General features: G+C 43.5%; 1 protein-coding gene across 10 annotated transcripts in view; it reads right to left on the bottom strand.

The window, feature by feature from the left end:
* Nucleotides 1-7,847: 7,847 nt before the first annotated feature.
* FOXP1 (forkhead box P1) overlaps nt 7,848-26,053 on the bottom strand; it is a 595,227-nt gene continuing 577,021 nt past the window's right edge. For 9 of the 10 annotated variants that reach the window (XM_082637141.1, XM_082637140.1, XM_082637142.1 and 6 more), the window contains 4 exons: nt 23,686-23,807; nt 21,802-21,871; nt 16,805-16,971; nt 7,848-10,813 (listed from right to left, as the gene is read on the bottom strand). In XM_082637141.1, the coding sequence (XP_082493267.1) occupies nt 10,669-10,813; nt 16,805-16,971; nt 21,802-21,871; nt 23,686-23,807 (504 nt within the window). In that variant the 3' untranslated portion in view covers nt 7,848-10,668. Of the gene's footprint in view, nt 10,814-16,804; nt 16,972-21,801; nt 21,872-23,140; nt 23,311-23,685; nt 23,808-26,053 lie in introns of all 10 variants that reach the window. The other variant, XM_082637134.1, reaches the window with a different exon arrangement.

The following is a 26,053-nucleotide window of genomic DNA, read 5'->3' as shown; positions in this document are numbered from 1 at the left end:
GAGCCTGTGCTCCGCAACGGGGGAGGCCACAACAGTGAGAGGCCCGCATACCGCAAAAAAAAAAAAAAAAAGAGTCAGCCATGGAGGCAAATGCCAACTCTCCAGCTTCTCCTCCACGCAACCTTGAGTGTGTTACTTAGAAAGCCCTGGCGTCCGCATCAGTGAGATGCGGGTTATCATTCCTACCTGGCAGGTTTGGTGTGAGAATCTTAGAAATGATACTTGGTTTGCTTGGCCATGAAATACAGTGGAATGGTTTATGCAGGCAGGCTCTGGAATCTGACTGTAGGAGTTCAAATTCCACCTCTTCCCTTCCTCTCAGGGTAGTGTTTGTTCATTCACTCAACAACTGGTCCACGTGCTGGGGACGCAGCAGCTGAGCACACAGCCAGGGTCTGTGCCCTTGTCGTCGGAGGGAGATGGGCCGTAAGCAAAAGCACACATGAACGCAGAATGCTACGAGACACTAGGTGCAGTGGAAACAACAAAGTGTGTGAGGGGGCTGTGGAGTGTGGAGGGTAGAGCAGGCAGGCAGGGTGCCGTGGACACCGCATGGTCAGGAAAGGTCTCTCTGTTGGGATGGTTGGAGGGAGGAAGCCTGTGTGCCACACAGAGAGCCAGGAAAAGCCCATCCAGTGCAGAGGGAAGGGAAACCCCGAGCCCTGAGGCAGAGTGTGCTTGGGGCCCGGGAGGAGCGAAGTGACCAGCGTGGCCCCAAGAGAGGGGCACTTCCCTCCCCGGAATGCGAAGCTGATGTAGCGTCAACTCCTCAGGAATTACTGACCTGGATGGTGTAAAGCACTGGGATTTGTTAACAAAAATTATGATTCTGCCATATGCATGATATATGGTCCCTGCCAGGCTGACTCTATTTAGGGTTTTTCTGTAAAATTTCTTGCTGACCCTGCCCTGAAGTCCATGCCTCTCAGACTCCAGCTCTTTTGCCTCTGCTTAGAGCAACTTCTTCTTCCGAGCTGCCGTACTCTTAGACATCCTTTGGGTTTCGCTTAAACATGGTGTGTTCCCAGAAGCTTCCTTGACTGTCCACAGTGGACGGGTGGTCTTCCTGTGTATTCCTGGACTTCCCTTCTCATTAGCACTCAGTGCATTACAGTACAAGCTAATGTTTAAGAACTCTCTCCCCAGTGGACCGTGGGCTACAATGGGGCCAACGCTGTGTCTGTCTTGTTCCCAGTTTACCTCCAATGTTGAGTTGGAGCAGGTCATTGAATGCATTGAATGCATTGAATGCTTATTTATGGATGAATGGGTGGATGGTTGGAAGCAGGCATGCTAGTGAAATTTGCTCCTAAGAGAGCATGTCAGAAGGCGGGGTTCAATTGGACAGTATTCTAATAGTGGTGAAAGATGGAGTGCCACACACACTGGTTCATGCTGAGACGGTAGATTTCATCAAGAAAAGTTCCCAAGGGGGAATATGTTATTAAATTTTTAGAACCTTAAAATTGGAAGGAACCCTTCTGGTCATGTAGTTAAATGCCCTCAATTAGCAGAAAGAGGAAGGGGAGGACCAAAGAGATGAAATTACTTACTTGCTAAAGTCACCCAGTTCGTATGGTCAGGGTTGGGTCTGGTCACTTGGCATTCAGGTTCCCTAGCATTTGATTCCAAGAACATGCTGGGCTCTACTTCTAGGATCCCAGGATCCAAACACTGAAATGCTCCAAAGCAGGGGTCCCCAAGCCCCAGGCTGCGGACTGCTCCCAGTCCGCGGCCTGTTGGGAACCGGCTTGCACAGCAGGAGGTGAGCGGCGGGCAGGCACGCGCGTGAAGCTTCATCCGCCGCTCCTCACCGCGGGCGTTACCCCTGAACCATCCCCTACGCCCTCCCGCCCCACCACCGAATCCGTGGAGAAGTTGTCTTCCACGAAACCGGTCCCTGGTGCCAGAAAGGTTGGGGAGTGCTGACCTCAAGGATCATAAAAAAAAAAAAAAATACATCTAATGCTGGGCAGGCGTCGGAGGGACTGTTAGGCTATATTCTTGGGGTTGGGTGTTTTTAGGTTTTCATGCATTTTGTGGGCAGGAACTGACCACTTTTCATGTGATCGCTTCTAAAGCCTTCAGCCTAACGGAATACTTTTTTTTTTTTTGCGGTACGCGGGCCTCTCACTGCTGTGGCCTCTCCCGTTGCGGAGCACAGGCTCTGGACGCGCAGGCTCAGCGGCCATGGCTCACGGGCCCAGCCGCTCCGCGGCATGTGGGATCTTCCCGGACCGGGGCACGAACCCGTGTCCCCTGAATCAGCAGGCGGACTCTCAACCACTGCGCCACCAGGGAAGCCCCTAATGGAATACTTTTGAAAGTAGTTTAATTTCTGGGTCAGACACACCATGCTCCGACCTGCTTGACAGATCTTCTTTTCCCTCCACCGGTGGAATTCTAATGTAGCAAACTTGATTCGAAAATAAATTATTAGTAAACATTTGAAAGTGAGAAACAAATTATTCCTAGAACACTTAGGTCTTTCTTCCAAATACACACTTGAAAATTGCTAAGACTCTATTCTGTGAGAATGCTTGAATCTCTCCCTAAATCATAACACTGGTAAACTTACCAAAATATTTTTACAATTTTATTAGAGGTTTTAATTCACTGCTTTATCTCTGTTAGACTGCAAAATAGCTTTAAATATTCAAGCGGTAATTAATGAATCTTTTATGTTGCAAATCAAACATTTTCGTCTGTGCGCTGGTGGAGTAGCGGTGAGGCAGGATTTAAAGAATAATTGTTTTTCCGGATTCCACACTGTTGACTAGCGTGTACCTTACGTTTGCATGCGTGGCCTTGTGGGGCTAAAGCTCAGTGTGGACGGTCTGCTGTCTTTCTGGAGGTCAGGGTTTCTTACGTGTTTCTTGCCAGAGACATTCCCAACTAGATGGAAAGTCTTTGAATGTGGAATTTTTGCTTGAGTGCAAAATAATAAAAAGCATGTGTATGTTAAAAAAAAAAAAGAAAGAAAAAGAAAAAAAGGATCAGCTTAATGGCAAATGAGCATTGGCTTACATTAATATTCTATTACAGTAAAAACTTTTATTTAATAAATTTTCTCCAGACTTTCCCCCTGCCCCCAGAATCTCATGTATTTTTCTAAGTGGCATGCCTACCTAAAGAAAGTGTATGTGGTGCATTTGATTTCTGTTAAGTCAGTAACGTGCACAAGCCATTTAAAATTGTATTTTAAGTGTAGAAATATCAATCCACGGAAACCCGTGCAGTCCCCTATATTGAGAAGGGAGGAGTATTACCTTTTCAGAGGCTGAAATGCCTTGTAAATACTCTTCTGTTTGGAAGATGTTTTTCAAATGTGCTGCTTTATGTCAAGTAGCAAGAAAGCAAGTGCGAAATCCCACAATTTAGTTGAGAATTGAATATTAAACTGGTATTAAAGACTTCACATAGCAAAAGAGTTTTTCCTTCCTCTCTCTGTCACTAATAAGAAATGAGCCAGCGAGAGCAGCTCCCCAGAAAGCTCACAAAAGGACTGACACATTCGTCACTGGAAGTCACCCAGTGTTCGTCTGTGGCCTAATTAATACTGGACTGGGTGACATTTATGTATCAGAGCAATAAGCTAAACAGGAAACAATTTATGTCACCTAAAGCTTTTTAACAAATCGATGCAACTATTTGTAATTGCTTGTTTCACAAGATTAAAAGTGCTAAGGCCTGATCTTCGCTCACAGATTTGTGGTCAACCTGACCTGTGCTTCCGTTGTTTAAAAAAAAAAAAAAAAAAAAAAAAGGAGAGAATTGGTGATCAGCAGTGACTTCCATCAACTAATCCATATTGCTAATATTTCTGGAATTTTAATGTAGTTACAATTTATAGCCGATCAAATGTGGTTACCTAAATTGCTGTTGCTAGTAGACAGTTTAACTGTCTTTATTAATTACAGTATAATTTAATGTTTGAGTCCCGGCACTTGTGTTGGTCATTTTTACAGCTAGAGCAGTTATCTGCCTTATGACGAACCATTTTAGCATTTTCAATGGAAATTTGCTAATATGATGAGTGATAAAAATGTCACACGCTGGTAAATAATGATTATTGCTTTGGCTGAAATTAATTCTTGAAAGGCCGGTTACCTTCAAATTAACATTATAACTTGAAGCTTGTCTTTTCCCCCTTTTTCTCCCTCCCTATATTCTTGGTAGAAGCCAAAGAAAAGGCTGGCTGATCATTTCAAATAGATATATATGTGTATTTTGGGGGTGCTAAGCATGGAATCTCATTTTACAATCAGAGTGGAAATAAGATGACATGGGGTATTATTTTTTTAAAAAATAAAATGCTGTTTAAAAATAAATAAAAGTTGGTTATATCTAGAGTGACGGCTTTCTAAGCCAAATATTGTCCCACAGTTAAACCAGTGTTTTTGTACGTAATTTAATTTCCCTCCAATGTGAATTCTGTCTTAAACCTTTCATCCATCAGTCAATTCGTTAAATGAAGGTTTGAGACCCAACTTCGCTTTATTCAGATAAAGACTACTTTTATGTGACTCAACTACAATAAAGATGAAAGATAAATTGTGAATATTACCCTACACCTAAATATGTAACATCATCAAAGAAGGCACAACCTCGTATGTCAAGAAAGACTAATTACAGTTTTAATCTTTTTCTGGGGGAAGGGGGAGTAACAGCTATCATGCAGCTGGTTAGTGTAGGTGTGAAATTGGCCTTCCTCAGAGTTTAGGCTCTTGATACAAAGGCTCCCGTTTAAAAGAAGAGCCAAGAGTTTGGGTTTGCTGCCTTGTTTATCTGAGTGACAAGCCTGAAATAAATGTCAAAGAGGATGTTCCCGCCTTAGAACGATTCCTGAAATACAGTGAAAAATTTAATATGCATCCACCAGCAGAATCTTCTCTAATGCATAGTCCTACTTGGTTTGGGTCCTTCAGTTGATTCAAATATGTGTACATATTTAAATTTACCAACTGCACATGCTGTAAGCAGTATTTATGTTTAAGCCTGGCGTTTAAAGGAATTTCAATTAACCCTAATTTATTCTTAGTAGCTAGATAAGAATTAAGGGTTCAAATGTTTTACTAATTATCAGACTAGAGGGCTTTTAGACAGTGGCATAACTGTATGGGCTTTTCAAAACAATGCTGGGAAAGAACGTTTACATATTCCTCAGTATCAGCTGGTCTTTGCCGACTAAGAACTGCAAGGTTAATTTTCAAGTCGTCTCTTGGCTTGTGTTATGTGCTCTGAATTAGATACGTCACAGTTGTATGTCACTGCGGTTTGGCCACTTAATAGTGCTTTCGATATACCAATTTAATTTTTTACTCAAAGAGGATGCCCAAATTCATTAATCCTTAGAATATGTATGACAGAATAATAGTAAAGAGAAATAGCACATTTTTCTAGAGGTCTGCAATTTTTAAAGACCTCAGAAATCAAGATGGTTTTTCTGGAAATATTTAGTTATGGGAGCTTTACTGTTTCCATCAGTAAAGGCAGCTATCGAACCTACTTTCTGATAGAGAATTTTTATAAAATCATTTGTCCTAATCTCGGCATTTATCATTATATGCAAAAAGATTTCTTGATGAGAATATTATAGATGGTGCATGTTTTTGACATTAGCATTTTATTTGGATGACTAATCTTGCAGATGTGAAATTTGAATGAATTATTCATGAAATTGCCTTCCTCTGAAATTTTAGTTAGCTCTTAATGCTAGTTATTCAATATTTTGTTTTTTCTCTACAAAATGTGATGAAGGAAAAAAAAAAATCAGAGTGTGCTTCCTGGAGAGAAAAGGTAGCCTCTCTTTTTCTGTTTTTTTCCCCCAATTCTCTAAGTGGAGACTTTCACTTTGAAATCCTGAGGGACGAGAGCTTCAGTTCTCCGTGATGATGAAAGCTTTTAGTTAAGATTGATTTTAATTCTGGGTTGGAAGCAGCTGGTGCTAAACCTAAGGCATATGCCGAACACACACTCTGAGCAGGTCAGAAGGGGAAAGAAACTTAGGCTGTGGCAACTTTTACTACCAGTGTGAACAACCAGCATTTTTATTGCATTTGAGAATGCGATCATGTCAGTAATTAGTACTGACTACACAACATTTTTTTTTTTATTGTCTGTATCCACAGACACGGAATGATGGAATTACAGTTGATGTCACGGAATGAGTTCCTTTTATGCCTTATCAAAACAAAACGAAATTAAAAAAAAAATTCTTGTTACTGGCAGCACATCTCCACGGAGCACCACGCTGACAGTCCGGGCTGTACCATCTCCATGCAGGCTTCTGGGTAGCAGAGATCGTGAGAACTACACCGGGCCCACAAAATGCCTTTGGAATTATAAGTCTCATTTCTCAGGAGAGAAAAGCCAAAATCGACTCTCAGAAACATCCAAAATATCCAGAGGGTCTACCATTAACCAAAAGGTCCCCCAAAGATTCAAAATCCTGACAAGCATGTTCTTCTTGGTACCCTTGGAAACGGAGCTCAAGCTGGAATGTGGAAAGGAGAGGAAATCTTTAACTTTTTTTTTTTCATGATAAAATAGCTAGTGATGGACATCATATTTTGGGTGAAGAATCCAAGGTGTCTTTACTAGGTCTGACGGAACGCGGGGAATCAGGTCAGAGCCGTCCGAAGGTGGCAGGGCTGGCGGTCACTCTTCCCGTTCATAAGCCTTGATGTTTCCTTTCACTGCTGGTTCAATGCAGGCAGCGTTAACTTGTCTTTCAAGGACAGACTCTAGGGACAACAAGTAGGATGGATCCTCACTCCTGACAGTGCATTTGCCTGGTACAAAGGACCGTTCTCCCTAAGGTACGCTTTTCTTTGGGGAAAAAAAAAAAAGCAACAAATTGTCTGTACATCTTGGCACCTTGTAAAGTTTTCTTTCTTTTTTTCTTGTTTTTATACAAAAAGTTCAATAGCTTTGACACTCCCCATGATTAATCACTACTTCACTGATAAACTTTGAAAGTGTGACCCTGGAATTTCATCATGCAAAATATTTACTGCAGCAGGAGAAAACATTGTTTAAAACAACATTTTTTTTTTTCTCTTTTCAAACGCATGAACTTGTTTAAGATAGCCAGGAAGGCAATGGTAGGATAAACACAAGGGATAGGAATGTATCAAAAAACAGAGGAACTCACACTGGCAGGCACAAACACCAAAAAAACCTGTACAAGATGCTCCGATCAATGAGAACAGGAAAAAAGAAAAAAAAAAAAAATCTGTCAACTATGTTACAATTTTAAAAGCCAAAAAAAAAAAAAATTGGGAGTTTCTCTCTCCCACATGTCAGGAAATGTCATCCAATATTCTGAAAGCAAGAATAACTAAATAAAATACATGTGCAGCATATTCTGCAATTCCATTACATACAGTAGTTTTTTTTTCCAAAGGTTTTTTTTTTTTTTTAAGTATCGTTAATATAAAGCAGTTGCACAAAAAGCAAAGGTGTTTTGACAAACAGGTGTATGCATTTATTCCTTTTTAGGAACAATATCTAAAAAAAGAACCACCCTCCGCCCTCCCCCAAAAAAGACAAAGAGTCACACAGACACATCGGGATATATGTACAACATAATAAACCCCATCCTAAAGAAGCAACTGGGATACCCCCAAGGGATACAGAATCAGAATTGGAAAAATCAGAGTGAAGTTTGCTTGCTGTAAAGCCTGAGAAATTTTTTTTTTCAGTTGGTTCTTCTGCAAGGCTGTTATACCTGCAAAGATATGTAAAAGCTAATTTTTCTTTTTTTTCTTTTTGCTACAGTCTTTAGACTAAGCATGCAAAGACATACGACTAAGTGCAACTGAGTGAAATGTATTTTTTTTAAATTTTTAATCATTCCCTAAAGGTTTGAACTGAGGTATGCGTACTAACAGTTTCTCATGCTGTTAACTTTACTCATGTCTAGCTACACATGCTGAGAATGAACTAATCTACCAGATTTTTATCCTCTTTTGAATACCAAACTAACCAGCAACCACTCAGTTTAGAAGCACAGGGCCCCCTTCCCATGACCCTGTCTGGCTACTGCCTGCACATCATGACGCTGCCTGGAAAAGTTGGAAAAAAAAAAAAAAAAAAAAAGTAAGTCTCGAGTGACCACAGACTGCTCTTTATAGAGAAAGCAGTGTGAAGCTTCAAAAGTAACTGCCAGAGAAGTTTTTGTACCAAGCTTGTGAGTGGACGGGAATGTTACTTTTTTTTTTAAATGAAAAATGCTGACGCAAGCCTAATCCGGAAAAAAGGAAGGAAAAAAGGAAACCTTTTAAAAACAACAAAAACAAAAACCCAGAGGATATATATGCCAAGATAAACCCAAATGAATGCAGTGATCATAGTACGGTCCTTCAACAAAAGTGGCTGAAAAAGAAACGTCTTCTAGAAATACTACATTACGTGGTCTAGTTCAATTGTGGAAGCTGTTCTGTTCTCTCTGAAGTTTACCTTCATTTTATCTGCACTGTCTCCTGGACTGGACACCCCCTAAGTTTCATGTGCCGTACATTGGTCTTTTTTCTTGGAGATGGTAATCCCTTCCTTCTATTGCTCCCTTAATACTGTGTCCTATTTCTCTCTTCAGTAGCCCCATAAGTTCTCTTTACAAGAATGCGTTTTGGTCTCTGTAGAGGTACAGAAGGAAAAAACAGAAACAAAAACCGAGGACTGAAAAAAAAAAAAAAAAGTAACAACTTTGGTTCCATTACCTACTTGGTCTTCTAAATGTCCTCTATGATGAAGAAGCAGTTCTCTTAAGTTAGCAATAGCCTATATCTCATCAATTGCCTCTAAATTATTTTGCCTCCTTTGATCAACAAGAAGAGGATATTTGGCTTCATCAGATAAAGCATAAAAACAGAGAACATAATTTACCTTTGTGGAATATCTTTGGTAATTTTAGGGAAAAAAAAAAAAGAGGTACAAAGCATATAAATTAAGCTCCAAAAGGCTCTTAAACTAAAACAAAAGCTACACTCCTAGGTAAATAAATGAGTGACAGGAAAGGGGTGCAGAGTGGAAGCGTTCAGGTGTTCCAAGGACTGAGGCTGTACTGACCCATGACTGTCATGTTCTGTGCGCCATGTATGTTTCCCCAAAAGCCCAGGGCTGAGCTGTGCCCCCATCTGCCTGATGTCTTCTCCTGTTGGTTTCTGGGACTGGGTTGGTGGGATGATGTTGCCTCACATGCTGAGCTGCTACACCAAATCTGCACATTGGAAATTAACACTTTTAGCATTTGCTGAACCCAGTTCTCATTAACTCGCATAGCAAGTTCAATCTGAAATCTAATTTGCATTCAAACAGACGAATGCCACCAAGCAGGTCTGAATGGATGTTTCGGTTTGGGGCCGCCACGACTTTCAGCACAGTTGCTCAGGGAAGCCAGCTTTTGGGCCATTTTGCAAACAAAGCAACTCACACTGGTTTTAACAACTGCGAGAGCCTGAGGCCCGTCTCAACTAGGTCATCCCAGGGACGGGCTTCCACAGCCACTGTCAGTCCAACTACTGCGAGAGTTTGTTTTTTGTTTTTTTTTGGTTTGGGGGTAAGGGGGCTGCTGCCTATGTCTCCGTGTGCTGGTAAATGCTGTGGCATTGATTAAGAATGATGGTAGGTACGATATAAAAAAAAAAAAAGAGGAAAATCTGAAACAACCCCCTTCCCACCTTCCAATACTGCTTCATGGAATGAATCTGCATGGTTCCTAGGGTGTCTCTATTTTTTTTTTTTTTCTGTCATTCATTCTCTTTCTGGCAGGAACTTCACATCTGGGTGAGAGGGACCTTCACGTGTAGAGTGCAGCATTTGGGACCTTTTTGCAAAAGATCAAAACGGAATGTTTTCTGACTTTCGAGAAAACAGTGGTGATGTCTGAAGGGACATGGAATGAGTGACAGAAAACTACGAACGAGAAATGACATTCAGCTTCGTATAATAAAAACACCTATTAACATTCATCACAAGGTACAGAAAACTTGAAGCCTCCAAGAGGCCGTGGGCCCGAATGGAGGCCTGAGGTCAGAACTTAAAATGGTATAGGAGAAGCCAAAAAAAAAAAAAAAAGAGCAATACATTAAAAAGTTTGGGATAATTATTTTTAAACCCTCCCCCCAATACACACACAAAGGCCTTCCCCATCCCAACTGGAAGCAAAAAAAAAAAAAAAAATGGAGTCAAGGCAGTGATAATCAACATGCAGTACTGTGCAAAGAGGTCGTCCATTGGAATCCTTAAATTCTGGGCAGAGGCTTGGTCTGCAGCTTAGGTGCACATGCTCAGCTGGGTGTCCTCATTGTCCAATGTCGGCGGGACTGCAGTTCAAAGTCTGCTGCTGAAAGTGAATCAGTTTAGCAAATTTACAACACTGATGTTGACTGTTAAGAGAGGAAAATCCCCAGTACCAAACAAGTCCATCCAATGCACAGAGTACAAATTCCTTTTTTCAACAAAAAGTAGAAAAATCAAAAATACTCCCAAATGGGATTCTTGATGGCACTAAGAGTTAACACATTGCAGAGTTGTCAAAATGTAGTGAAAAATCCTCCAGACTGTACAACCAATGGAGAACGATTTCACTGCAAACTTTTGACGTATTTTGTTTTGTGTGCCCCCCCCAATCTTCACGCTCTTGGGGTCGGCCTGCCCAGATGTTCACTCCATGTCCTCATTTACTGGTTCGTCTTCGTAATCTCTGTCGTGGTCAAAATCTGGACTGTGGTTGGCTGTTGTCACTAGGGATAGCGGCCCTTCAGCTTCCTCTGGATCCAGGGGCTCTTCTTTGACATGTACAGGATGCCTGGAAAGACAAAAGAAGGTTCACCGTGGGGACTTCCCAACGCAAGGTAAGTTGGGGGTTTTGGGTAACACAGAATCCCCAGTCTAGGGCTGTGATGTTCGACACAGCAGCCACTAACCACGTGCGACTATGAAAATTACGACAATTTAAAATTCCATTTCTCAGTTACACTGGCCACATTTCAAGTGCTCAAGGGCCACATGTGTTGGCTAACGGCTACCATGTTGGATAGCACAGAGGGAGGAATTTCCATCATCACAGAAGGGTCTCTGGCCAGAAGCATCAGGGGGCGTGTCCTCCTCCCGTGGTGTTTCTTACACTGTAATGTGCACACAGATTACCGTGGGATCTGGTTAAAATGCAGCCTGTGACTCAGCAGGTTTGGGGTGTGGCCTGAGACTCTGCATCTCTGACCAGCTCCCCGGTGATGCTGCTGGTCCGAGGACCACTCTTTGAGTGTCAGCTAACAGGCCGCATAGTGGCCTGCTGGGTGGATGAATACAAATCTTCAAATAATCCCGTGAAGGAAGAATCGGTTAACGCAACAGTGGTTTGTGGGGACCACTGTGTGCAGGAGGCTGGGCTAATCACGGCTCGCTGTGTGTTCTGCTTTGCTAGTTAACATGCAGAACCTGTGAAAGAACTCTCCGGAGACCGACCCCAAGCGAGGGTCTATCATTAATCAACTTCAAGCAAACACAGCAGAGAGACACCATGATACATGCTGGAAACTCCAAATTAATGCATATTTTTACAAACTGTCAATAAGGCAAGAAAAGCCCTGCCAGGAAACACAAACGGAGAGGAAAAGGCGCGCTCAACACAACAATATGATAAGAAAGCAGAGCCCCGATCAGAATAATAACGCTGTCAGCTGTAAACAAGGCAAAACATGAGGCCCGGCTGGTAGCGGCCACCAGGACGCAGGGCTCCGATGAGATCTGCCGACTTGCTCATTATAGCCCAGCGCACGGTTCACCCGAAGGGGCCTGCGGGGGACCATGCGAAGCACTCCGATAACAATTGAGAAATGTTGTTCCTAAATCATATTTACAACCGATCCTTTGCAAATACAAATTACTTTCGGTGGAGGGGCTTTTGATACGTAAAAGAACCATTCAGTTTTTTTTTTTTTTTCCTAAAAGAGAAGTCCCATTGCAGGGATGGGCTGCAGAAGGGAAGATTTTTTTCATTGACGTTATCAAGTATTACTAGTAATAAGAGGAGGTGCTGAGGATGGTGGCCTTCCTAAATAACTGATGTTGTGTGCAAACCCCAAAGGCCACTTGAACCCTTGAAAAATCAGCAGAGGAGTGCTTTGGACTGCCCTTTGACACGTGATCCTCCAGAAGACCAACTGACTAAAATTAGCACAGCCTAGAGAGTGTTTGGGGGTAGATGTTGGGATAAATAGCTTTTAAAAAATAGGGCCCGGGGCTTCCCTGGTGGTGCAGTGGTTAAGAGTCCGCCTGCCAATGCAAGGGACACGGGTTCGAGCCCTGGTCTGGGAAGATCCCACGTGCCATGGAGCGGCTGAGCCCGTGTGCCACAACTACTGAGCCTGCGCTCTAGAGCCCGCAAGCCACAACTACTGAGCCTGTGCACCTGGAGCCCGTGCTCTGCAAGGAGAGAGGCCACTGCCATGAGAGGCCCGCGCACCCGCAGTGAAGAGTCGCCCCCATTCCCAGCAACTAGAGAGGGCCCAAGTGCAGCAATGAAGACCCAATGCAGCCAAAAATAAAATAAAACAAAAAATAAATTTAAAAACCCCCCAAAACAGCAAACCATTAAAAAAAAAATATATATATATATAGGGCCCGTATTCTTGCAACCTATGTGCAAAACGAAATATACCCAAGTTTCATTAGAATAGTATATTTACTAGTTTGGCTCCATGTATTTTTAGTTTTTTAATGGGCCTATTTATTTGTGTTTCAGCATCAAGATCCAGGACCGTATGCATAATTTGCAGAGCCCAGTGCAAAGTGAAAATGTGTTTGAAAAAGTCGTTGAGGATTTCAAGATGGAAACAGCTGAGCGTTAAAACTTTTAAGTATGGGATCCTGCGTGACTGCATACATCGCGTTGCCTGGGAAGTCAGCTCTGGTAGGACCCCCTATATTGTTTTGGGAAGAGTTAGGTGCGTTGATTTTTATTCCTTAAGAAAAAAAAATATATATATCACCCATAAACCCTAATTAAGGTAGACTTTTTTGGTTTGGCCTATCCTCTCCCATTTGGGGCTGTGTTTTTACATATTGTACACGTAGCAAGAATGTGATGATTTTGCTACCTTTACAGTTTTAATTGTTATGGCTATGAGATCCCAGTGTGATGACATTAGTCCCTTAATACTGGGCATTTGGGGGTTGTCTTTTGCTCACCCCTGTACCCCACCCCCGCCTTGCTCTTTGTATAACACAGTGACCGCTTTTATCCATATTTCTGTTGGTTTACTTCCTTAGGATAAATTTCTAAGAATAAAATGGTTGGAGCAGAAGCAAAAACATCTTACGGTTCTTACGATTTAGTGCAATATTAACTGCCAAAGAAGCTTCATCAATTTAGACGCAACCTCATCAGCACCAAGCACTGCTTTCTGGGAACATCGTGTTGCTGAGCAGGTATATTAAGGAGAGCTCAGGTTACCGTAAACTGTGTGTTTTGGATGACTGACAACGGTGAAGATCTCTTCACGTTTCAGTTTCGTATTTGCACTATTGAGAACTGTTACTTCAAACATTACCCCCCTACTGTCCTCTGGTAACATGGTTCTTGTGACACTGATTGGATAGCAGTGTTGCTGGGTTGTACGTAGCCTGGATTGAGAGTCAGCTGTGTTTCCCTGATCAACATTTTCCTATTTTCATTTTTTTAAACTACCAGATGTATTCATCTTTTCCGGTTTATAGAGCTGAATTTGATGACAGAGATGATACAAGGCTATATGGGTGGGAGGGGTGCTGGGCCCCGGAAGAGACTGGCGAGTCTTCATGACGTTCTTGCTTTGTAATTTTAGACTCGGACAAATGTTTTGCCAGGCAGAACAAAACAAAATCCCCCCTACCCCCAAGTCCCGCCAACAAGGTAGAGTTCACAGGAGAGAATATTTTGTTTTCCCCTGAAATCTGCAACCCAACTTCAGGAAGGTTATTTTCCATCCCACAGACACAGGTGACGACCCTATGCACGCTGGCTCAATCCCAGCACCTACTGCCGAGTGGAACCCCAGCCAAGGTGAACTGACCAGGTCTACAGTGTGACAACCTGACAACACAACCAGGTGAGATACTAAGGCTTCTTAAAACTCCACAGAAATGAAATCCAGCTTCACGACGTTTCATGATACCAGCAGATCCCCGCCCCCCCGGCCCTTTCTCCCCTGAGGTGGGGCAAAAGCAGTAACTCAGGCATGCGGGGCTTTAGAGAAAGGCTCTCCATGGGAGATCCATTTCAGGTAAGATGCACACTGCTTAAGATACTTTGCTTCGTGGTCTCCCAGGTGCCTCATGGGAGATGGAGCTGCTCGTGGCACCTTCTACCCTTGCAGGTACCCCCCCACCCCCAATGCCTTTCTCTCCAACTCCTGCTTCCGAAAGGGCTCCCAGTGAATAAGTGTGCAAAACCTCACATTTCCTTTCTTACATCTGAGTAATTCCTTTGTTTAGCTACTCTGGGAACAGAAGAGTTTTTTAAGGCAAGCTGACTGGTGTTTAAAGGCATTGTGTTCAGAGGGTGTGGGCACAGCATGGAGTATTTTGCTTTGTAGCCTCTTTAGCCCCTATCAGGATAAAAGTATAAGGCCCCAAAGCCATAATTATGTGACTACTATGTAGCGTTTGTTTCAAGAGACAGACAAAAATGTTGTGGTGTTTGAGTGTCACAGAAAGGGTAAGAAGTTCTATTTCGACACTCAATAGTAGGTGGGCTGCCTCATTAACCGAGGCCCTTTAAGCCTTGCTGTAGAGTTTATGGCTTGATTTATTCCAAGAGAACAGAACAGGTGAGAAACAAGTTGCATCAGAGCAGGGTAATGCACTTTGGACAAGAAAGAAAACTACGTCATTATAGAATTTGCTTAATGGGAATTTGAGATCAAAAAGAGTTAAGCATCTCTAACAAACACCGAGAGTAGGCATAGGGAATGGGCTGATAACCAACAATTATTTGTAGCAAAATCATTTATTTTAGTGTAAACCTGTGAGATTTGAGCAATAAAACAGTATGCCGTGGGGCATCTTTATGCAGGGTTTCTTAAAAACAAAACACACACATGCACACCCGTAAAACCTTCATTTCGTTAAAAATTAGGCTGATTGCTTGCTGTAAAGCAAGGTTTCTGGTCATACTTGGGGTTAACTTAAAGTCTGAAATAACTTTATAGAAACTCTATCTTGTACAGCAAAATTAGCCTCACTCTAAACTGCTGTGAGAGGTTTTTACCCAAATACCTTTTTTATTTTCTTCTCTTTTTTCAGCGATCCTTTTTACTATAAATAATAGGAACACACATCAAGTAAACGTCAGTGGTCTATGGATACTGTGACAAACAAACAGTCTCTCTTCCACTCAGTAACTTCAGATGCTTTTGCTCCAGTAAGTATTCCTTGAAGCAGCGCACATGCCAACTTACGTGTGCTCTGAACTTCCTTAATAGCTTAGTAAATACTCTTGTCGTGACAACGGTTTCGAGATGAATACGGGTGTGATAATAAAGTCAGAAAGACCAGGCTGCTTGACGAAGGATGATGGATAGCAGTAGCGGCGTGAGCGAGAAACACATTCTTGAAATGCTGTGGAGTAAATGCTAAGGGACTGTTGATGATATAAATTTAAAACGATTATTTTCATCTTTAAAAGGTCCTTTTCGAAGCACTGTGGGCATGCAATTCAAATGCGAAAGAATCAAATTTCAGATTCCTCCAAACCCACCAATGTACCCATGCTGGCAGACAGCATTTTGCCTTTGTTGGTAGGTGCCAGTTCATGCTCTTGCTAACTGCCACAGGTCATATTTTCCATTCTGAGCACTCAAATGCTCTGAAAATAAGATGTTGGTCAGGAATTCAGAAACACTGTGTAGACAAGGGGTTCGTTTCTAGGAGCTGACAGCGTGGTCAACAGTGAACAGGTTTATCCCTTTAAAGCGGGCAGCGGGTTTTGCAGAGACTCGTTCAGAGCCAGAGGCTGTCATTCGACAGCATCCCCTGCCAATCCTCTCTGGGGGAATGTGCTTCCTTTGCTCTTCTAAAACTTTTCCTGGGAGAGAGGGAGTCGTTACCGTCACCCTGCCTGCCTCCCATCACCCAGCCAAAAGGGGCACCACGCACGGCCCTGCCCGTGGTGTGCCGGGTCCTGAGGCCACGCACACGCAGCCTGGGACAGCCCTCGTGCCTCACGCGGTACGCTTCTGGGCGTGCTCATTATACTGCCGTCTGCTGCTGTAATGCTCCTGTTAATTCTCCTTTTGAGATTTTAAGAGCAATCTCTAAATCATGCCGCCTTCCGTTCGTGCCATCCTCAGCGCTTGGTAATGACGCTTTGGCGTGGCGTCCGCGTACCACGTGACCAAGTAAACACGCATCCTTTGCCTCCCTGCTAGCTTCAGCCCGCCCGCACGGTGAACAGACAGCGAAGAACTCTGCCACCGGGATGTGTGTCTACTGCTAGGAGGAAAAGGTAATGTGGCTGAAATAATGGCCCGAGCCGAGCAAGCGAAGGCAAAAAGCACAGGTGTCACCCATTTTATGGCCTTGGGCACTCGTGGGGCTGCATGAAGCCTACGGCTGTAACGGGAACGTCAGTAAATGGTCCTCCTAGGTGCGAGCCGAGCTAAAGGTTTCTGGACGCACCCACTTCTGTCTGGGTTCTAGGAAATCAGAAGTTACAGAAAAGGTGTCAAACGCCGCCAGAGGAGAAGGGGCCAGTGTGCACCTAGAGCGGGGGGCCCGGGGTCTGACGGCAGAGGCGTCCTGGGGGGCGGGTACTCACACGGCCTGCGTAGGGGATCTGCCGGGGCTGCTGTCGCTCCCGCTGCTGTGGGTGTGCTCCATCGCCCCGTTCAGCTCTTCCCGTATGGCGCTGGCCAGGTTGCCCAGAGTGGGGTTCCCCATGGAAGCGGTAGTGTATAGAGGTATACTGTTCTCAGCCATCGAAGCCTGCCATCAACCGAGAGAAGATTTATGAAGACACGGGTGTACACAGACGGGGAAGCTATCAATTATGGGTGGATTCAATGATCTTCCGTTTCACGGCATTCTGGCACGGTTGGAAAAGACAAGTTTTCTGATAGGTGTAGAAGGATCTGTGCTTTACAAGTCAGGCTGCTGACACACGGCCCAGGCTGGGTCTCAGAGAGCTAGCTGGAGGGACCAAAGCGCCCGTGGGGAGGGAGGGCTCAAGTCAGCCCTGCCGGGTAGAGGCACATGGGTTTAGACAAGGCTATCTACCAGTAACGAGGTTTCTGTCTGATGCCATTTTTTCAAGAGGAACGGAATATTTCTAGATCACAGGGACATATAATGGAATTTTCATTTCTTTATCCACTTCGATGACTCCAGTATTGGATATTATTAAAGATTTGAGCAGATTACTCTGGCCACAGAGCCCAAACTTATGAGAACTTCCATAACCATTTGTCTTAGAGCCTATAGAAAAGGAAGAGATTACAGAAGTGGAATCCATTTTTATCCCCCCACCCCCATCATTTCCATTGGAATTAATTATTTTTGAATCTTTTTAGTGTAGTTTTGAGATAACTGGTTGAACGGTAACTCTCGGTAATCTTTCAGGCTCTGACCAATCACCTGGAATTCGAGGACTGAAGAAGAAAGAAATCTCTGGCAAAAGGAAGCTGTAAGTCGTATTTCTTTGGGGTATGTAAGTACATCCTTATTGAAGGTGACAAAGTCCCTCCCTCCCTCCAAGCGAGTGTCAGCGACCAAGTGTGGAAATGGAGGGGAAAAGAAAGAAATCCTCAACTCTATGGTGGGATACTGCTCATTGTTTTTATCCTACTGCGGTTGAATAGAATGACCACCCCAGTCTGAGATGCAGACAGTAGACAGACATATCACTGGGCTAAAGTAGCCATATTGTTGCATTTGGGTCGTGATCCTGACCCAGCGACTCTTCATTTTATTAAAGAGGACAGACGTTCAAACACTGGCGGCTGTAATTAGACCCAGATTTATCAAAACGGTCCTCTTGCAGACTACACTATGCCTGGTTTTCCATCCTAGTGAGGAAAAAAACTGCAATCACAAGACAATCTGGCGTGGTGACTCCAACTGGCCAATCATACACGAGTCCAACTAGTCTAGAAATCCTGGCTCTGGTGAGACAGTAAGAGCCAAAAACCAAGAGAGGACGCGTACAAAGCTGGGCTGCAGAGAATCCGCCTATTAAGACAATCGCAGTCTCACTCGCTGTACAAACTCCAAAGCCAGAAACGCCTTAGCCATCCAAGCCCCGCGACGGATGCCCCATCCACACCTACCGCAGCCTTGGCTAAGGGACTACTTCAAAGGCAGGCCCTCTGCAAGCCCACGGCTTTCCCTTCCTTCCCGCCACTTCTGAATTTATATAACAACAACTGCCTTCTTTTAAAAAATGGAAAAAAAAATACTGTTTTCATTTCCAAATGTGGTGAACTCATTTTGATGAACAGCACATCTGAACATTCCTCACTCTCCTACAGTTTGTCAAATAATTTGCATCAAGTACTTTTTTCGACAGATCTCTTGTAACTGCAGTAAAGCACTTTTTTCTTTTTTGGCAGAGCGAAAAGACAGACCCGTTGCCCGATTTTTTTACCCCCGCCCCAAGGTGCAGCTGGACAAGCATCTTGACTGCCTTTGTTTGAGACAACACAGTGGTCCTGCCTCTCCCCGACATGGAAGTTCTGCTGGGACCATCATGTGAGTCTCTTTTTCCTGGAAATACCACAAAGCCATTTCACTACTACAGTCAGAATGTGGCGAAAGTGGGGCCCTGTCTAGCTCGGTATTTTTTCGCAGCTTCTCAAGTCAGTCAAAGATTGAGAAGTAAAAACAAAATGGAAATGTTTCTGAGGATGTAGTCTTTGGGACTAGCTGGTCACGTACAGGGCAACCTTTTGGGGATGATTCGTTCTCCATGGCTTTTAATGCGTTCTAGGGCAAAGCCATTTCCGATGGGGACTGGATCATATAACCTGGGCTGACAGTGGTGAAAGGCATCCAAAGGTAAGCATTTTACACCGATCCCTTGATTCTCAGACAAAAAAGACATAAATGAAAAAAACCAGCCTGGTCGCCTTTAAAAAAAAATGATCAAGTGGGCTGCAAAGAGAAACCGGGTGGCTCCTTCACAATAGAGCCTCTTGGACATTCTCAGAGCGAGGGAGCAAAGTAACCCACCCGAGCTTCGAGAAATGTTCACCAACAGCTTAGGTGTAACCTAGTGGTTCTTTCTTTTTTGGTCGTTGATGTCTATTTAGGAGAGGGGGCGGGGGGAGGCTTACAATTTTTATAATGGACCTAATTATATAAGTGGTCCTATGCCCACAGTATGTGGTTTCATATCACACTGGCCCCTCTGCCAAAAAAAAAAAAAAAAAAAAAGAATGAAAGTCCTTAAGTCAAGGTGCAGAAGTCCTTAAGTCCTGTCCCTCTTGGAATGTTTGTTAACCGCTCTGAGACGCCCGGGGGAAAGGCAGTCTATAAATACGAAGCTTTACGGTTACCCTTAGTTACTTCACTTTTTCAGAGCATAATGCAATCTGTCCCGAGTCCAATGTTTTATTTCTGTAGTGGATTCGGCTGTCCTATTTTATATATTGTATATCACGCGTTATGTTGCTCTAGTAATCTTTTGAAGATGTTGTTCCACTATTATTTTTACTTGCCTTGAAAAATGGAAGTGGGTGGGAAGGGAAGGCCTGCTGGTAGACTCTTTATTTAATTTGCACAGCAGAAAGTTGTCCTAGGGGACTGTCTACTGACCCGGGACCCAGACTCCTAGAGGACAGGAAAAAGATCCATTCCTCAAATCATGACTTGAGATGCATGTATTCACCTCACTGCAGGATGGACACCAAGTGTTCTTGGAAAACGGCAGGAGAGTTTGGGGCTATCGCTGAAAATCAGGAAGGGCGCAGAGGAGGCCAGAAGCTGATGTTTTAGGGGTGAAACACCAACAGTTCTGTAATGATCAAGCATCCTAATTGAAATGAGTCACAGAGTTAAGAGAATCCAGAGGATGGAGGATCACCCTTGCCGGTGGGTGGTGGTTGTCTTGTTGTTGTTGTTTCTTTTTTGGCCTTGCCGCCTCATGAATGTCAAATGTGCCTGTGATCTTAATACGACTCCAGATAGAGCGGCCTTTAAATTCATACTTTACAAGACTCAAGGGAAAATAATTAGTTACTAATGAACGGTATTTACAGTGGCGGCATCTAAGCGTGCTTTTCATTTGCTTTTCGAAAGTTACTGTGTGAACTGCAAGTAATTAAAAGAAACCTCAGAAAGCAGTTCCTCCTATTAAATTTGGTTCAGGCTAAAAATTTATATATATATATATATATATATATATATATATATATATATATATATATATATATATACACACACACACACTGAAAAGCTAAGGTCAGTGAATTTGCCTCTGAACTGAAACTGCGTTAAGAGGTGTATCATCCATCCTCGGGAGCCTTGAGCTCCTGCTGAGTGAACTGGGAAAACGATTCTCCAGAGCACAGAGGAGGTGCTCAGCAAACAGTTGTTAAAAAGGACTAGCCAGAGCTCCCACCCTGATCGCCTCTTCACTGCACTCTGTCCCCCTTGACGCGGAGCGTCTCCACCGAGTTTGCACCGTTAGCGTCCCTTAAGGAGCCTTCTTCACACTTCTCTCATTGGCGCCCTTCCCTCACAAAATTTTAATATCTGTTTGTGCATTACGGCCCTTTGCAGGAGCCCATGACACTGTCATATTTAACTATCAAGAACGCATGCTGCAAAGGTCTGTCATGGGCTAGGATCACATATGTCAGATCTATCTGTGTAGACTGTTGTCATTTAAGTTACCGAGATCCCTTTGGCCTGCGGTCTAGAACAATCTAGGTGGGTCAAAATCCAACAGGACCACGGACGGGCCAAAGGACCCTGCCTACCTATGAACTCTGGAGGGGGGTACCCAGGTAAACCTTAAGGAAGTGTGTACTACAGTCTTCTCTTCGACCTAGGAGATGACTTGACTGTTGTTGGGTAACGGAGAAATATGCGATAATTCAAAGGCTTGATGGGTGCCAGGGCTGCCCTGGTAACTCACGTTTGGGTGGTAACCTCCCTCCTGCTCAATCCCCGTGGCTTCATCCCCTGGCAACACCGGTTACGTAAGGAGGGCTTGGTTTGTCAGTAGGAAACAAACGTTCTGCGAGCTTATTACGTAACCTTGAGCAATCCGCTGGAAACCTAAAGAGTTTCTCCTTCAACACCTCTATCGCTTGAACAAAAACAGTTTACTTTTACCAAGCGAACCGAACCCCCCGCCCCCAGTGAAAAGAGGCTAAACTAGACTTTAAAAGAAAAAGGAGAAGTTAAAAAAAAAAAGCTCTGCTTTCTCTTTAAATCCGTGAACAATAGAAGGTCATGTGACACGGTGGCCTATCATCCAGCACATTAATAGCTGTGCTAGAGTAATTACACTTGCGGTATTTTTGCCTCAAGTGAAATTCTGAAATAAGAGGATGGAAATTATGATACTGCTGATAAATATTAATAAGTGAACTTTTAATTTTTTTGCCACAATATTCAAAATGCTAAGCATCCTGCTAATGCTGAAGCAGCCCGACGTGTTTGCCTCCAGGGAGTACGATGCTTTGTGCACTTAAGAAAAAAGTTTAACGGAATTAAAATTTAATATCTAATTAGAGCGAGGCTAATATATTTTGAAATGAGTGCGGGAGCCATGTGCCTCCGCGGCAGAGTCCGGACGGCCGTTAATCTTACCTGTAAAGCTGCATTGAGAGGTGTACAGTAGGCGTGGCTGGTCTGCATGTTTTTAATAAGGGAAGGGTTACTGCATAAGAGAAAGATAAAAACTCAAAGTTAAACGCAATCAACCCCCAGAGTTTTTCGCGAAGTCTCGTCTTAAGCTTGCCACTATCCTTCCAAATCAGAAATGTCCCCCAGCCAGAAGACCAAAGAAAAGGTGGGTTTCGCCCTAGGCGCTGGCTTTGTGGGGCTGTCCTGTGTGAACCTCCCCGCCCCGGGGTGGGAGAGACTTTGCCCGTTCAAGCAAACTGGGGGTAAAATTCTGGATTAAGTAATCATCGCCTCGGGCACTCCCCTCCAAGGATGAACTTTTGTCTGTCTCACAAAACAGCGACCTCCCTGTAAATGGGTAGTAACCGCCCGCCCGGACTCCAGCAGGAAGGCAGATGCTCTAGGGCCTCGGGCTGGGGAAGTCAGCAAGCGGGACCCGCAGGGTTTCCTGGGAGCCAGCGGGGGGAATCTTGCCTCTTAAGCTTCTCCAGGACTTGAATTCTAGAATGAATGCTAGAGGAAAGGCAGGGTAGCTCCGAAGAAAAGATCTTCAAGGCTCATTTATTGCCAAAAGAAGATGGAGAGAAGGCTACTCCAGGGGAAGGTCAGGCAGCCCAGGTTGGGTTCCAGTCCTTCGGGCACAGCCGCAATTTGGGAGGGTACAAGAATAATTTGATGCTGTGTCCATTACCGACCAAATGAAGACAAGCTAGATGTTGTTTTAAGGACAGCTGTAGCCAGGAGGGATACAAATACTTAAAAAATCATACAGGAGGCTACTGAGGGAAAGAAAGGGGTGGCTTCCGTGGGGAGGGGGGCGGGAAATTATGTACATTTCCCAATGGCCCCTAAAGGAAGGAGATGCACGGTTCTCCATTTCTTTCCCAGGCTTGGAGCCCTTTTGGCATTCATTTCACTATATTTATATCGTTATACTGAGTGAGCCAAGAAGAAGAAATTTATCCCAGTAAATACACATTTTAACTCTAAAGAAGGAAGTTTCCTCTTCACTTGGAGGAATTAGGGGTCACGCAAAAGCATTGAGTTATAGGGTCCCCGTCAAGCTGCTGAATCAAAAGCCAACCGATATTTGCATTAAAGACGTCAAAAAAGCATTATTCAAGGCACTGGTGTTCCAAAGAGAAACGAGAGAAATACATGTACAAATCACACGATTTAGTTCCGTTGCAGAAAGCCGTGGCACTGCTACGTGGTGAAATGCAAAACTATCATGGGATGAGTCAACCATGCAAAGCCAAAGCAACAGCAGAAACAAAAAACAAAAGCAAGTAAAGGCTCTTACTGTGCGAAAAGCTCGTCAAAGTTTTCATCGGGGCAGTATTTGCGAGGACGGCCTCGTTGAATATGGCGGCCACGTTTAAACTCTTCATCATCAACTGTCCAAAAGGACCCAAACTCATCCTCTACTCTGATAAAGCACTTATGCAGTGAGAGGTTGGTGCGAATGGCACCCTGGGATAGGAGCAGCAGCAAAGGAGATGAAGTGGCAACAAAAGGAGGCGGGGTTGGGGGCAGAACAGACATCCAATACAGGGAACAGGAGAAAGAAAATAAAATGCAATAAGCATAAGCCAATGGTTTGTGAGGGTTAATATGCACTGCCACCTAAACGCTACTAGCATGTGATGCAACAAAGACCAGCAAGCAGGGCAGGGGGACTGGTGGGTATACAAAACAGGAGGGATGAAATGCTTTTTTGCTTCCCTTAACTGAGACAACGTGAAACCAGTTCTTTGGTCTAACACCATCTAGCAGCCAAAAGCCTCTACGTTACACTTGTTAGCGCAATCCAAGCTAGGCTAAGAAGTTCAAACACGGTGGACGTACCCACTGATCTTTTGTGGCCTTCGTTTTTGGAACTCTACTTCATCCACTGTCCATACTGCCCCTTTAACGTTTTCTACTCGCACAAAACACTTGTGAAGACTAAGATTATGACGCACTGCATTCTGCAGCAAGTATAAAAGAGAGAACATTTACATTTTCTATAAGAAAAGACTCCAAAAACAGCAGTAAATTCAGCCTAACAGTCCACAGTTGTAAAACCGTCCCCGAGAACTGTAGCTCCCACCCCCATGGATGACCCTCCTGTGGTGAAGGGGGCCTCTTCCAAAATCAAAACCCCAAGTGATGACTTAATTGTGTTTTGGCATATTAGTCTAGTCTCTGGTGAACAGTTAAGCAGAGGAAAGATTTTTTTAATATGCCTGTTAGCCCCCCAGATAGGTTTCACGGCCAAAATATAAAAGTAATGTTAATACGACTTCAAAATCAGGAAACAGGTAAAGCATAAAACCGTCCCTTTTAAACCCACTTGTCTCTCAGACAAAAGGGGTAATTTACTGTAATTTTTTTAAACCATGAAAGATGATAATTACTACTGTTAAATACGTTTTGCTTCTTTTTAATTCGTCAAAGTGTTGGCTTTAACACCTTTGACACGTTTGCTCAGGTTTATTATGAAGAAATTGACATTGGATTTCTACCATTGAGAGTATCACTTCCTGTAGCTGATAGGATTGGGGGGGGCGTGGCAGTGAGTGACATGACCCCCCCCCCCCAAAGTGGATCAGTATCCATTAAAAGCTAGGTCTTACCTTCCCAAATATATAAATGTTGCCCCTTACTATGGGCAAGTGCTTTTAAATAACTGAGAAAATGCCAAAGGAACCCATGAGTAGAACTCTCAATGGCAAAACGAGGATACTCTAGTAAGTTGATGGTTTCTTTCCATAGACACGTTTCTTTCTTAGGGTTCAAAGTCATTTCCCGTCACTCCTAAACTGAGACCCTTGACATCTCTAATCTGCCAAAGGAGCATCTCAGCTGCAGGGTGAAGAGTTTTTAACATCCCATCCTTCCTGAGTTTCAGGAATAATCTGCACCCCTTACTTACACTAGGTACAGTAACAAGCATGGCTTCATCTCTTTTGAGTTCTCCCGGGTGAACGTGATTGACACTCAAACCTGGACATGAGGCTATTTCAGAGACCCATATCATTTTTCTTATAGGGAATGAGTAGGCGACAACAGGGGCGGGAGAAGTGGATACTTACACCACACCTCACATCCCCTGTAAGTCCCTCAATCCATCTGCTGCTATTGCTCACACAGTCTGTATTCCTCCCCTTAACCTGCGATATACATACTTCATCCTTCCAAGTGGCAAATCTTGATCTGTACTTGGAGAGGTGTTTGTTTTTGGATGATCACCATTAGCGACTCCGTGAGGAGTCACGCCAGAGAATGGTGACTTTTCTTGTCTGTTATGGAATATTTAGAAGGTGACGAGAGAAGTGTTATCACACGGCATGATGAACTGCTCACAGGGAGAAGCCAGAGGACAAATCCTCAAGGAATTTTTGAGGAATGTCAGCATAACTGGGGTGGGTTCAGACTTCCAGCTGACTACGAAAGGACACCCTGATTCAAACAGGTTTGATAGGTCTGCATCAAGACAAAACAAACATCTCTGGAAAATGTTGGGCATGTTATAATTACAGTTGGTAGGGCAAATTTCTTGGCGTATAAACTGTAGTCTGGTCTTTAAGGGGGCGCTTTTTTTTAATATTGCACAAAGGCAGAGGATAAAGGATGCTAAGCGTCTACTGTTTATCTCCTACAATGACACTGAGGAGGCTGAAATAAATAAACCCAAATTTCCTGAAAAAGAAAGAAAGAAAAAAAGTCCAGACAGAGCATGTGTACCTATTAGACACCTTACTGGGAAAAGAAATCAACATCTCTCCTCATCCTAATCACTAAGTTTTCCAGTAAGTATCAAAAGGTATAGAACTGTACATTGTAAAGCCATGTCTGAAAAACAGGACTGCTATAGATCTGTCTGAACTATATAGCCATGTAAAGTAAATAAAACTGTAAAGTCAAAACTTAAGTTTTGTTTTCGAAGACCGTGCATCCATGCAAAAGCAACTGGAAATGGAGAGTTTCCCGCAAAAGCTGAGTGAACTCTTTCCACTCATGACTTTAACTGGGCATTTTATCTTCTGTCTAAGATGACAGTACAAATAAGGACACATGGAGAAAATTATACGTATTTATGAGTCATTAAATACTTCATTTAGGACTGTTTATATGAAGGGCACTTTTTCCTACAGTTTCTGAAAATGAGAAAGTTAAATCTGAAGATCTGAGCTTAAATATCACATTCATAACGGGTAATTATTTTAAAACT

This window comes from Mesoplodon mirus (genome assembly GCF_964341445.2).
Source record: "Mesoplodon mirus genome assembly, chromosome: 12".
NCBI lineage: Eukaryota > Metazoa > Chordata > Mammalia > Artiodactyla > Ziphiidae > Mesoplodon > Mesoplodon mirus.
The sequence above is the reverse complement of the archived record's forward strand: the minus strand, read 5'-3'. Positions and strand labels throughout refer to the sequence as shown.